This window comes from Pararge aegeria, chromosome Z, assembly GCF_905163445.1.
Source record: "Pararge aegeria chromosome Z, ilParAegt1.1, whole genome shotgun sequence".
NCBI lineage: Eukaryota > Metazoa > Arthropoda > Insecta > Lepidoptera > Nymphalidae > Pararge > Pararge aegeria.
Window position 1 is genome coordinate 9,093,639 of NC_053208.1, and position 15,380 is coordinate 9,109,018.

Sequence of the window (15,380 nt, forward strand, 5' to 3'; positions counted from 1 at the left end):
GCGCCAGTAGGCCGTCAAATTGCCGGTGTAATTACAGGCTTAACACCTACGCCTCAGGTTGATGAAAACGTGCGGCACTTTGAAGTACGAGTTCTTGCCTTGCGAATTCTTGCTCTATTTATAGACGACGATTTTCCATTTGTCCGGTTCGCTATGTACTTGTCCCGCTACATTATTGTTATTAAGAAAAATGTATGATTAAGTGAAATATACTCACCAGAAGTTATACGTGGATAAAGTTGCTGGTAACCAAGGTATAAAATTTTTGATGACCTTTCGGATGGCGCATTGGTGAAGCGCTATTGTTTAAGTGGGTGGTCACGGATTCGAACCTTAATAGAGGTAGTTTGGAAATTATACATTTTAAGATTAGGTCTTTGTGAAGTTCTTAGGTCGTGGCTTCTGACAAAAACGTGCCGGCAAGCAATGAAGAGTTTAATTTGGCGGAAAATATGTACTATTAATAAATAAATATACTACGACAGTACACACATCGCCATCTAACCCCAAAGTAACCATTCGTTGTGATATGGGTACTTAGCTGACTGATGAATAATAAAAATAATAAGAATTGTCTTTATTGTGTCTCATTTACATTGGATTCTTATAATCTATGGAACGGTTACAACTGTATTAGTTAAAATATTTGTATGAATGGGGAATATAAAAACTTGTTATATAAAAATATGTATAAAGATAAACACCCAGACATTGAAAAACATTCATATTCATGACATAAAAATCGAAGCAATCTTGGAATCAGAAAGCAGGGTCAACGCCCATTATGCTAACCGGCCGTCCTTAGGGGTGAAGCTTATAACAACGACATTTTAGCTCTTGACTGCAATCTCACCTGATGTCTGCAATTTCACAGTGATTGCAATAAAAAGGTGAATTTTATTACAAAGTTGTTTTATATGAACACGCACGGTGCAATCTAATCCCCGTCAACTCCGGCGGATATCAAATTGGCTTAACTCAATTTAGTTAACCCGTTGATAAACCTAGTTTGCAGTTAGCGCTCCGCAAAGGCTTCCGTTTAACGTTTAATTACAAGTTACACTAACCATAATAATGTTGCTTGCTTTGGTGCAGGGTAAAATGTTACCTATACATTATAGGATTTGAAATAAACGAAACGTTTTAAGATGACCATCCACCGCTGGACATACGACTTTTGTATAGAAATATCAAATTCCACAGTCTTGTGCAGATTTTGAAATTATTCGTCCATCGACCCACGCAGCGTTTTCGTTATGTGGCCATCCATGGTTTCTATTCCAGCACCTTGGGATCCCAGGCCCAAAGAACAATGGTTCTTCAAACTATGGTCTTACCCCGTCCATTAGCTTACGTTATTTTCTGAGAGGCTTCTCATTTCTGCTAACTTGTCATTTTATCAAAGAAATACTCCGGGCAATATCTTTTTCATCCGCTGAGTGACGCCGACTTTTCTTATCATGCGAGAGCCTGATAGTACAATCGCGATTACTAACTTCTTAGTTATAATAATATTGAATAGTAGTTGCAAATGTTTGCTGCTCAATATACATTTTTTATGTTGACTTTTGCATTAATTACTACCGCTTTAACTATATTAATTGTCTCTTTTATCCAATTTTACTACGGATCACGGTTTGATTCCCAGGTCGGAGCAATCATTGAATAAATCAATCATACAAATAATACATTGTAAATAAAAAGTTTTCAGTACACATACAATTCGGGGGCATGCATACATTAATTAAAAATTGTAGGTACCAACCAGCTCGGGACTAAGGATAATGGTGGTGTCGACCTCCGTGCCTTGGAGAGCGATTAGAACATCAGGTATCCTTAATATGTGATCCAAATGGATTAAGCCTTAAACGCTTAAGGGCAGTCTGGTGGCACTATGCTCTAAAACCACTGTATCATATAAGAGAGACTTTTTATACCCAGCAATTAAACATTAATAAAGTAAAGGTAAAGGAAACGACACGGTAAATAGATATGAAACTTTCCATTATCACGGAAAGGTCCAATTCAATTTTCTTTGATTCAATGAATCCATATAAGTTTTTACGGTCCAGATTGTTGTTCTGTTTGGCTCAGTTTACGAGTGAAACAGCCACAAACACTCCTTTCAAAGTCTTTGATAGCTAAAGAACTTCCTCCCTTCCTCCTTAAAGTTCCGTTTCAAAATAACTCCGGGAAAAGCCCTCTGCCTTGTAATAGAGATGTCAATTTAGGCCACACGCGAAAAGAATTAAACGTGTGTGTAGGTTATTCTTTTAATCATAGTAGTGGCGTAGTAGTTCGTCCAGTTCAACTACGGATCGTGATTCCGTGTGATTTGGTATTGGGTTTTTCGGTTAAAACATCTCTCAGAAACCACTCCGGTGCTAGGAAATTGGCATTTTCCACCCCCGTCCGTTAAGTGCATGTTAAAACGTCGATCTACTTATTTATTTGAAGATGCTGAAGATGATGATAATTTAGCCCAGCATCGGGTCATTGAGACGCTGTTTATAAATCTACAAAGACTAAAATTTTATGGATTACCAGCCCGTCACCTCTTGTGTGAGCAATTTCTGTTAAGTATAATATTGTCAGACTGACATTCCCTATTCTACGTATAAAAGCCTAGTCATTATATGTACTCGTATCCTCATCCAATTCACGTAGACAAATTGTCCAGTTCTCTCCTATAAGTCTTTCGATGATCGGACTATACAGACAGACTTGAAAGGTAAGGTATTTCTAAGGATTATATTAAAATTACGTACCGAGACCGCGTAACTGCCTATCATCACTGCCACCACCACTTACTTATGCGATCATGAAAATCTTCGGTGATAGTGATTGGGCAAATGAGTCTACTTTTTTTAAAAAGCGGTTTCGACTAAAAAATGAAGGGTTGTTATTAAAAATAAAAAGTTAATCGATTCAAAAATACTCAATCTAGCTGCAGATTCTAATCTCTCACTTAATATATTTATATAAAATATAAGACTTCCTCACAAAGGACGGTCTACGGACCCCCATTTCACCCCTTTTAGTGCCGTACAATGAGGTGCAGGTGTTGATACGTATATAACTACTTAACTAGCTTCAGAAAGTATTTCTCGATGTGTGTATTTAATGAGAATTTTCTAAGTACCCAGTGTTTCAAGAATTGAACAAGTAAAAGCTCTCATAAAAGTTTAGAAAAGCTTTTAAGAACCTTACGAGCTGTGTTTAAGAATTGAAAAGCATTATTGAACGCCGTATTGAAGAATCAACACTGACTAAGATGATTGATTGCCCTTTTATATACTTTCAATAGGTATAATCTGGAAGTGTATAGAATTATTACCTATTAATATCTCTACTAATATTATATTAGAGAAAGTGTTTATTGAACTCTGTATTTGTTGGTTTGTTCATCATTCTCGGCGGCAAAAGAGAGAATGATTGACGTAATTTTTTGCATAAAGATATTTTGTTCGCTGGAGTGTGACATACAGTATTACGTGGCAAGAGACTGGCACTGTCTCAGTGACTGAGCCTACGCCACTCAATTCAAACACCGTTGGTAGTTTTACAGTCACACAACTGGCATACCGCATAAGCAAACACCACTACGTTGGCCACTAACTATGTTTTTTTGTTTAAGATAAGATCTTTGTTATTTAATCGAGGTTTAGAACTTTTTGTAGGTACCGTACTGGTTTTTAGTTTTTATTTATTTATTTATAGATCTCTTTAAAAATTAAATACCTTTGCAGTCGAGTTTCAGTTATCGAACTTTTGGTTATCGATCGAGAGGTATATTATTGATTGAAGCTAAAAGGGTGTTGATAATAGTTACTAAGGTATCTTGGATCTGAGATTTATACCAAATCTTGCCGTTTATTCTAAAAATCCTAACCTAACATATAAATGCGAAGGATTCAAAAGAAATCTCGAAAGTTACTTAACGTATTAAGGCTAAAAATTTGGCAAAAATTTGACTGTGGCCATCTAACACTTGAAATATTTAACTGAAGTTAGTCAGAAATTTGGAATTTTCGTGTATCTTGCAGATTTAAATCAAAAAGTCTACCTGAACCGCTAATAATAAATAAAGATTATGCACTGGAAAGCAAGATTGTTTGTTTGTCTTTATTTAATGAAGTAACTGTTGCATTTACGCATATTGGCAAAGCCCAAGGCCAGATCTTGTTTTTTTTATAAAAGCGGGTGAATGTGATTAAGGTATATCTTAGGTCTATACAAAGAGGTATTCAATTACTATGCGAATAATTGAATATCGCGCAGCTCCCCAACGATCAAAGCGGGCAGCTTGTAGGTACTTATGATGATGAAATTACCTGGGTAATAAATTGCACGGCTATTATTCGCCTATTCTTGGACTGCAGTATTGTGTTTCTGTTAAGGAATCTCAGTACAACACCGGAGTTAGGAAAAGCGTTCTTGACATGTGTCATTTACATTATATATAAAATAATGTTAATACCTTACACTAGTGCGTAACACGAGTTAAACATTGGTGAAGATGCATGACCTACAACTTTTATTTATAATAATTAGTTCTTATTTTTTTTCGGTCTCGGCTCTTTCTGAGCCTGAAGTGAGCAGATAATGGGTTGATACTGATGATGACGTTGATCTACCTGAAACATTTGTTAACTCTCACAATAGTTCATGTGTATAACAACCCAACCACATAATTTCAAATTTATTATTTTATAAAATAATAATAATTAAATGTATAAGTTTCGTAATAATGTACCAAATAAAGGCTCAAGATCGGCAGGCTCCTGTATGAAAATAAAAACTCTCAGTTGCTAAATATATCTCTACCTGCGTCACGCTTTACTACCTACGTTCCGTTATTTTACAGAGATTGCAGTTAATTAATAACAATCTGAAAACCTCTTGCTCTTAAGAAGTTATTTTATAATTAAATAATCGGAATAACTTTTGATTATAGTTCTTACATTAATTACTCAGTTTTATTTAATGATTTTTTCGTTAATCTTTAATTTCTGCATTCTGAAGTTTAAAAGGCAGTGTAGTGGAAGTGTAACAACATATTACATACGATATTCCGACGTTATGCCTCCTTAATTTTTTAGGCTCTATAAGTGTTTATAGTATTAGGTATATGTCAGTGAGGATTTTTTAATTTAATAAATTCCTTGTTTGTTACGTCACTCTAACAGCTATAAAAAATCAGCTTAGGTTTGCATTTGCATTCAAAGTTTCACATCGATATAAGCTGAAGTTTACGAAAAAAGAGTTGGTTTCTAGCACGAACCTACCCGCTGTTTCCGTCAGCATGTTTGTCCGTTCGTCCGCCTATGATATCATTGTTTCAAAGCTCGATAGTTTTCCATTATATTTAAATACTCCTTTTCAAATTGTCGGCTTCAATGCAAATAAATTATATTTGTACCGAACCTATCACAGTCTAACATGAAGAAAGAATTTACTTTGTCAAAGGTAACTAACTACCTAAAAAACACTTAGAAGCACAAGGTACGAACGCACGAACAAAGCGAGCTTCCGGTGTTGTATCCTGTGCCGGTGTTGCGTTTTCCTTTAATTGGTTCTACAAAGCGCTCGCCCACAATTTCTTATCGCTACTTTCTAAGCATTTGCAAAATGCAGGATGGAAACCGGATGCGAAAGCGAATGTCGAAATTAAAGCGGCAAAAATGCGAAATAAGTACGTTTATGCCGTTACCAGTAACATTCCTTCATCGTTATCATCATCATAAACAGTCCACTGCTGGACTAAAGGACTCACCCAATGGGAGGGTTAGCCCGTAATCACCACGCTGGGCAGGCGTATTGGTGATTGCAGAGACGGTAGTAGTAGTACAGATGACGCTGCTGCCCGTTATCAGTTATATTTAATAATCACCTCTTACGACACTCGCGGGAGAATGGTGCCCTTAACCCCATAAAACCATAATAAACATCTCTTACACCCATAGTTTTATTACTTATTTACTTCACTTGTATCGAGACTTTTGACGATTAAAAATGCAATTACCCTTTTAAAAAAATTATGATTAAAAATTCCTTTATTAAAAAAATGTTTTAAAAAAATTAACTAAGATATTTCGAAAATATAATTGCTTCTACTAATGTAGTATGCACACGGGATACAATCAAAAATAATGAAACTTAACGTAACTTAAACTCATATAATATAAGCTTAAAATTATAAGTATCACCGAAAACAAACTTGTTATAAAGGATAGCTCCGCTTAAAACTTAAATGCAGTCACAAAAGAACATAAAATATAGATCCCATCATGATGGTTTAATTTATGTTAACGGACTTAAGAGCGTGACATGAGCGGATACGATTTCATGACGTTGAAAACTAAAACGTGACCTAAAATGAAGACTTCCATTTCCACTTTTTAGTTGCTATACAATTAAACATACCAAAATAATCGGGTATTCTGATTACTGGTAAAATTTTTCCAAAATGTTAATGTTATATAATGTTACCACCAAACGAATCCTTGCTGAAATTTTCGTTAGAGGTAACTTTGTAATATTTTCCTGACGAGCAATTTTTACATTATTGTTTACAGCGGACAGCCATTTAGTCAGATAACGTTTAATATGGTAAAGAATAAATATATCTTTTTTTCGCTATGAAATTCATAGATTTCATAATAGTAAAAGCTTTTATAGTTTTTAAATATTTAACATCTTAAGATTTACATCTTTTTATCGATTTTCGATTTTATGAAAGGCAACAAGTTGAAAGCAATACTGATACCGTTTATTGAATGAGCGTCGATTGTATTACAAAATACTAGTTTTCGTGTCCACAGCTCATTCATACATCCAACAATGTTCCTTCTACAAGTGTTGGTCATTTTGTTTTATTTGGTTGAATAGATCCCGGCCTACTATGGATCGTTTGTTAAAGGAACCCTTAAATTGGTTGCAACATACGTAGTTACACAACAATAGTTAATATTTAATCGGCAACTTGTTGAGCAAAGTGTTGGTTTCGAGAACTTGTTATGTTTCACAATAAGAATTATTTTCAATTATTTCATTTCATCATTTCATTTAATGTTTATTTCATTTAATAATATTGTTATCAAATTAAATTTTTTGTAATTTAATAAGATATTTAGATTAAAATCAGTCCAAATTTACAGGAATTCGTAAAAATAATAATTTGTGGTTGTTTAGATCTAATTATTGATTAAAAAACAATTATTTCCTAAATAAATTATGCAATTATTCTTGGGAGTTTACTATTAAGCATAATTGAGTAATTTTTTATATATTTTTATAGGTACATCAATATCATCATATCGACCCGCTACTGGCCCATACAGGGCACGGGGCTCCTCCCACAGTGAGAAGGGGCTAAGGCCGTAACCCACCAGGCCGTGGCCTAGTTTCCTCACGATGTTTTCCTTGAAGTTTTCCGATGAAGCAAGTGATATTTTAAATTTCATTGAATTTTAAGAAAAAAAGCTACAGGTGTGTGCTGGGATTCAAACTCGGCCTCCCGAAAGCGGAGTCGAAGTCCTACCCACTAGGCTAATCTAAATATTTTGTGGATATTGTACGTATCTCTTTTGTCTGCACAGGAAATAGAAGCACTCACCCAAATAGAAGACCAAGATATGGAACAGAGTCCATATGAACCGGAGTTTGCCCGCTGGAACCGTATGGATTCACCTACACGAAACTTGGGGCAAGCAGTAAACCCAATTGTTGCAGAGGAACAAATGTACCCAGACCAGAAGCTCGATAATGACATGACCTCACCAATCAAAGATTTTGAGAGTGAACTGATGAAGAGAGACGGTCTAGATGAGGATATGAGTTATGATTACATTGAATTGAATAGTACAGCTAATCTTGGACCTGATGATACTAACAAAGAAAATACTTTCGCGATAACGCCTCTTGAAGCTGCTTTCTTTCAAGCTGATGATACAGGAGATAATGGTAAGATGTAACTTACTAGATGTTTATCTGTAACTAGTTGAGCAACGTTACTTATTGAATATTTGTGATACTTGAAATATTCGCCTTCAGGTCTGTTTGAAAAAAAAAGCTCACAGGATTGATTTTTATCTAAAACTTTTCTTTTTTAATTGCCCCAATTTAAGAAATAAAGTATTTTCGCGCAATCCAACCATCCCATTTCAATCCTACAGATAGAATTTAGAGAAACTTTATCTTAGCGGATACCAACCACTCAAAATCAATATATCTTTTATATTTCAATGTTCCTTGAAAAGTCTCTTGTCCACATTCAATAGTGAGCCAATATAAAATACGAGGTATGAATATCTTTGAACGCTCACATTAAGTGCGTAGCTTAGCAACAAATCCAACAGTAAGCAAATAGCGCATAGAAATTGGTTTTGTGATTTGATTCCAGAATAGAGGGCTATTGTGAATAATAAAAAAATGCCACGTATGGTATATGAAAGAAATTAATTCTTTAATAAATTATTAGTACGCCCTACATACGCTGCAAATGTCAGCAAGCCACCTGCAATCAAAATGAAAAATATATGAAACATTGATTGAAATGAAAATATTTTATTCGTAGCATTTCGTCCAAATTACTACAATGTATAAATACTTTATAACACTCAAAGGTTATTGTTTCAATTATGTACGATGCATTTTATTGCTATCGTTGCATTCGTTTTCTAAATCAAAACAATCTATATTTATTATCTTTGTAATCTATATTTATAAATATGATTTAACGAGCTTTTTAATACTTCACCGGCTTTTTAACTGAAAGAAATCAGACACAGCCCTAGCATCACATGTAAACATAAAATCCTGTTACTCCAGTTATATCTTCAATAGTGTCGTCATACGTTAAAATGTTTGTATGTTTTGAATTCGTTTTTATGGAAAAATAAATATGCTTCTTTGGATTTAATATTTTTACTGGGTGGTTGCAGTGGTAGCCCTTATGAAATATACTTTCTTTTTAGTTTTATTTGGAAAACAAATAGCTATAAATAAATAGTTATGCATCCTTTTACATTATATCGTAATTCGGTTACACGATGTAAATATAAATGAAATGATGTTTGTTAATCTCACTAACACTTGAGAATGCTAACGCTAAACCGATTTGGCTAATTTTGGTAATGAAATATTCATGGAAGTCCAGGGAAGGTTTAAATACTAAAAACAACAGTAATTTGAAAATAAAATTAAACCTTTTTAAAGTTAGGTGGCGCTTCTTTACCGAGCCAGGCAATGGCTGCCGGGTCAGCTAGTATACAATATATAATAACCTCAGAAGGAGAATTTGTTCGGATGTTTGTTATTACTTCACGTCACAATGGCTGAACGTAATTGGCTGCAGTTCGAGACATAAAATGCCCATAACCTAAATTTAAATATGTAATTCTTTTAGAACTTCTCTTGGAATTGTTACCTTTAAAGTGCAAAAATTAATACAATAACGTAGTCCCAGGCGCCACTAACAGGAACTTACTATTTTTAGGTGATAACGAAGCAGTAACTCCTAAGGAAGAAGAAGCAGCACTAATTGGCATCGACGCGCAGATAGAACAACGTAAAACGCGTCAAAATCCTAATCTCAGCAAAACCAAGACTCTGATCAGTGAGCATTTAGACAGACTTCGCACGGGATTGTAAGTACCATAAATTATTTAATAGTTATCTATTTTAAAATGGGCTCTACTAATTTGATATTATTTCCTTGCCGTTTTCGGTATTTGTTTATTCCATAATGGAAGTCTTCATTCGGTATTTTGTATGCGCCTTTTTGTTTTGGAGCTATTAGGTTACTTTTTGAAATTAATTTCAGGTAAGTATTATAAATTACTGTTCCGAACTTGTAAGCTGCACATAGATAGGTAGATACCTATATTCTTGGAATTTATATTGATTGGTTAAATATTAAAATACAAGTACGTACACATATTAACCTGTCGTGTATTTAGATCTGGGCTAAGTTCCAATATAAAAGATAAAGCTTTTCTAGCCTAAAAAAAATAAAATTTAAAAAATCCTCGAGTTTCGATACAGTGTACATTATTCTACTAGTCAAGCCATTTCACTTGATGTGCATATTGATGAAGTTGCGAAAAAAATGTAATTCGCCAATTTGTGGTTGCAGCCATCTTGGATTTCAAATTTGTCATGGTGTATAGTACTCTACTAGTCAATCCCTTTGATCTGATACCCATATTGTGAAAAATATGAAAATATATATGCTAGCGGCCATTTTGTGGCAGCGGCCATCTTGGACAGATTTTGATTAAACATATCTAGAAACACTCATAACTAATTCACCTTTCGGACAAAAAAACAAAATCAAAATCGGTTTATCCGTTCGGAAAATATAATGTCATAGACAGATACACACACACACAAACACATGTAAAAATAATAACACTCCTTCGTTTTTGTGACCGGGGTTAATAATATAGTATAGATGTTTAAAAATTAGGGTACAGCCTCTTCAATAGCCTTCATTTTATTTAATGAAATAGTGTTGCCTTAAACTTAACCGTGTGTTTTTACTTCTCCTTTTATTGATTGAAGTTTAAAGATTCCTCCTCCATTTTATTAGTTACCAGGACTGCACATTACGAGGTACTTGATTCGATTCCCGGTTTGGTCAAAATAATGTTATGTATTGGGTTTTTCTGTCAAGAAATTTAGTAGTTTTTAGCTAAAGTTGAGAGAATTGCGTTGCTCACATCTATAACTTTATAACTAAAGATAAAGATAACAAACCCTATCATGGACACTAACATTTCCAAGGTTTTATCGCCATGGGAGAGAAAACCCTATCCCAAAACATTAATAAGCTGAGTGATAATAGTGACTATTTTTAAATATTTTTAATTTTATTTATAAATAAATAAAATAATAGTGTCAAGCACAGGTTGAGTAAACGGAAACCCCACTGATAAATATATCACTAAACATCCGAATGAAGAATCCGAAACTATGTATAATTACGAACGAGTTTACTGCCGAATGACTATAATACATGTGCCATAAAAAAACGAAGGGAAAAAGTTTTCGTTACTTGAAAATTACAGCCTTCCAGCACGCGTAACCACTGTACTTATCACATGGTAGTGATAATTACGGCCTAACGATCTCTCTGAGGCACAACGGTAACAGAAAATATCACTATCCCTATCTCTACTAATATTATAAATGTCAATGTAAGTTTGTTTGTTACGCTTTCACGCAAAAACTACTTAACCGATCCTCATGAAACTTTGTACACATTTTTAGAAATGTTAGAAGTAATATAGGATACTTTTTATCCCGACATTCAGCTCGTTTCCTTTGGGAGAGGGGATGAAAGTGTTTGACGGATTTTACACCATAACTCCGACAAACTATAACCGATTGATATAATTATTTTTGTACTAAATATAGAGGTTATAGTATGTGTTTAATTTTGCCCAAACTTTGTGTAGATCTTAATGTGGTTGGAGATAGAGGACATAACTCCTCAGCGAACATCAGCAAACCCCTCATTTAAGGCTTAGCGATACTGAATACTTTAATTTTTTTAGAACTACAACTAAATTAAATGCCACATCGAAAAACAAAATCAAACGCAGACGAAGTCGCGGGCAACAGCTAGTACGTAATAAATCATTTTGGACCCGACTCGGGATTAGCATCCAGGAAATCGTGATCCGTAGTTGCACTCGCTAAGCACTAGTCCAACGGGGCAAATGGCTATGAAATGTAAATAACTCGATACATATTACTATGTAGCGAAAGAAAAAAGACTGACATCAAATCAGACAGGAATAATGTATACTTTTAACATGATTGAATCTGTTATCTGATACCTACATATTCTTTGTGAGGTTACATGAAATGAAAATGTGGGTATAAAAACTGCAGGTAGCAAACTGAAAATTGGATTTCATAATCATGGATCGTTTCGCGAAGCCCCAAAGAATTTGCGAGAACAATCTCGTACAACGTTGATATTAATAATGGATATTTGATCCGTTTTGTTTGCACATCGGTTTCATCGATATAGTAATTTGATACACTTTCAGAGTTCAGTACCTACTTTATTAAACAACTAGCAGTTTTTACACGTACAATTTCTAATAAGTATAATCTCCGTATACTAACCTCCATTCTTTATTCTGAATCCTTAAAGGTAGAGTTTTTAAAAGATGCTTATAAAGTAGGTACCTATATTTTATTTATAAGTAAACAAATATTAAGACTTAGAGCTACAGCATTATCAGATTAGATTAGATCTTCTAAAATGCATCTGATAATGCTCTAATCTGTAAAAAAAATGACTTTCTCCGCCCCTAAAATTTAACAGCTACCTTTTTTTTAGTGAATAATCAAATCCCAAAAACTATCTATCTTCTAAACCTTAGAAAATCATGGGACTGACATACAAGCTCCCAAACCCCATTTATTTCCAGTAGGGAAGATTACACCCTATTTCCAGTAGGGAAGATTTCCGAAATAAAAATAGCTCCATTATATACGAGTAGGTACCCCCGAATACCTAAAACTTTAGTCGGCACTCGTTAGTCCAAAAAAGACGGATTAACAAAAGCCAACAAACGCATGACAACAACTAAATACCAAAAGCCAAATATCCCGGAGATTATTACGCAATCACTGCCACATTTCCCTGCTACGTACCGTAGGTACATGCTCAAGGATTTTATATGACCCGCGTGTAGCGGACACGTGTACATAACATTAACATTTCATTACTTATGTATACGAAAATATTCCATAACAATACAAAATAGGTGTGTCCTCTATAAATAATACAGCTCCGCATTTTTTTCAGTTAGATAACTATTCCGGCGATTTGCACTCAACACTTTTGTTTATACCTATTAGTTACTTCTAGGTGTACACTGTACCTATACCTGACCGGGGTAGTGCCCTACTCATTCTGAGATGAGACTCGTGCCATGTGGTGAGCCAGTACCGGGTTGATAATGATGATACAAAATTGTTCAATTTTTTTTCTTAATTTTTTTTTACATCTGTAAAAAGCTTACCTACTTTTAACCTAAAAATCGCTACTATTAGAATATCTTTTCTGTAGCTCTACGTAAGTAATTAGGTTAGAAGGCTGGTTGGAGCTGCTTCCGCAAGCCGTCGTGATTATTTTTTTAAATAATAACCGGGACCGACGGCTGTGCTCTCCAAGATATTCCGTTTCCGTTTTAATGCTTGATAAAGTTTATTTTAGTTTAAAACTAGCGTTCTATTGGGCACCTGCCCTGATTATTTATTTCTATTTAATTAATTAATTTTATATAAAAAAATTATAATTTTATAAATTATTTTATTCGTTTTAATCTCTTCGCATACCTCTTTCTAGTGTGTCACCTTTAGCAGTATCTAGCCAGTAGGTATTTACCTAAATTAAAAGAAATTGATTATTAGAATATTCTGTAACAGGAAGATTCCCGTAGTTATTTTAATTTTGTATGTCTGTCTGACTGTCAGTTCGCGCATCACGGAAAAACTACCAAACCAATATGCTATACTGATTTACACATAGATATAAAACTGATACTTTGAGTAGCAGGACACTTTCTAATTTTTCTTTTTGATCTGGTCTGGTGGGAAGTAGTCCCATTGAAGCCGATTAGAGGTATTGGTTTAATATAACCCCCTTACCCTCAAGAGTATAACTGCTTTCTTAGACTGCAACATCACACACCTGGTGAGATTTCAGTCAGTAAAAGAATCAAATTAATCCTGGAGAATTTTACCTATCTGAAATTTTAAGCGACAAAGTCGTGGTTCACTCCTATTGACAAGGGCAAGGCAAGGGGTGGGCACTAGTCTCTCAAGTCGCGGGAGAGGGAGTTACTATACGAGGCCTGCGGTAATTGATTAATTGTTTGACAATCAGTTTGTTATCTATTCATCAGAATCAAACATTAACGAACTCAATTCAAGTCATAAGAGTCAACTCTCCACTTATCAATATGTTTCTGGGAATACGAAACAAATCTTTTGTGTATTCGAATCCAGCAACAAATTTGATCCCATTAAATGTTTAGCATATATTTTTAGATCAATTAATCGGTCGTTCAAACTCGGCAGTTGGTGGTTGATAAAAATCTAAATCAAGTCATTTCTAGTAGCATATTAATGGTAAACAGTAATAATACCCTGACTAATACTTTAAGTTCCTTTTTTAAATCCTTTTTTACTATGTGATTAAATTGAAAATAAACTTAATTTCAACTGTATATCGATACTACTGGATAGAGGTGTTCCGCAGGAATTTCGACACGATACGGTTTTGTGTCGCTTCTTTCCCGCGACTCCCTGCAACTCGTTTAATGCCATCTACCCACCTTGTGAGGGGTCTACAAACACTGCGTTTTCGGTAACACTGTTTCTTCAAAGGATCTCCACATTTCTGATTAGATCACGTAGGTACTCTTTCCAACGCCCGCTGAGTGCCTCTGAGCGCTTCTGATTCATCATTATCATTATCACTTAGTATAAATTACTATACCCGTGTCTTGGAGAGCAAGTTAAGCCGACGTGGGTCCGTCTCGGTTACCATGTTATAAGCCTGCCAACCCGCAGGTTGGACCAACTTTAAACCCTCTGTCCTATGAGAAAACCCAGTAGAGTGAGATTTAAAAGTCACGACCCTGAATTGGATCAGTTACCAAAGTGCGGCTTTTATAATGATTTCAACTCTCTGAATAGCCGGTGAGTCAAAAGAAAATTTTAATCGCGGAAATTGCCGAGTGGAGTTTTATTGCGTTGACCATTAGGGGTTAAACTGACAGAAATTCGGCTCAAGAATGCTATCAGTGCTACTCTATTCTAATCTGCTTGCAGCAGATCAGAATACAGTTTTCACCACGCCTCCTCTTACCGTGGGTTTCGTACTTGGCGACCAAGACAAAATAACTGAGAATGGGCAGTTTCTCCTACTTCTACCATCTATGGCAATCACCAACCCGTATGCCCAGCGTGGTGATTATGGACAAATCCTTGTATTGTGAAAAACCTTTTATTCAGCACTGGACTGTTACAGGCTATTGATGATTGCTATATATATTCTTGTCTCTTTCCACTTGCCGTATCCTACTTTATGGGAGCTCGGCACAACATGGCTTCTACAAACATGAAATGGTTTGCATATTTTTAAGACCGCGGATTATCACTATATATACACTGGTATATTTAGGTGCTACGGAAAAGGAAGCAATACTATTTTTATTTTATTTTCATGGCGGGACAGGAAGAGTGTCCAGTATTCCTTCATTTACCTTCAAAGTTACGCGACCTTCATTACGCTACGCATTGCGGAGGCTCGCTGAGTTCGCTATCTCCCCATTTACTCCACTCAGCCT

At 35.0% G+C, this 15,380-nt stretch overlaps 1 protein-coding gene across 3 annotated transcripts in view; it reads left to right on the forward strand.

Moving 5' to 3' along the window:
- The window catches only part of LOC120636554 (neural proliferation differentiation and control protein 1), a 70,215-nt gene that overhangs the window by 39,767 nt on the left and 15,068 nt on the right, over positions 1 to 15,380 (forward strand). For all 3 annotated transcript variants that reach the window (XM_039908091.1, XM_039908089.1, XM_039908090.1), the window contains exons 3-4: positions 7,602 to 7,965; positions 9,500 to 9,650. In XM_039908091.1, the coding sequence (XP_039764025.1) occupies positions 7,602 to 7,965; positions 9,500 to 9,650 (515 nt within the window). The remainder of the gene's footprint in view (positions 1 to 7,601; positions 7,966 to 9,499; positions 9,651 to 15,380) is intronic.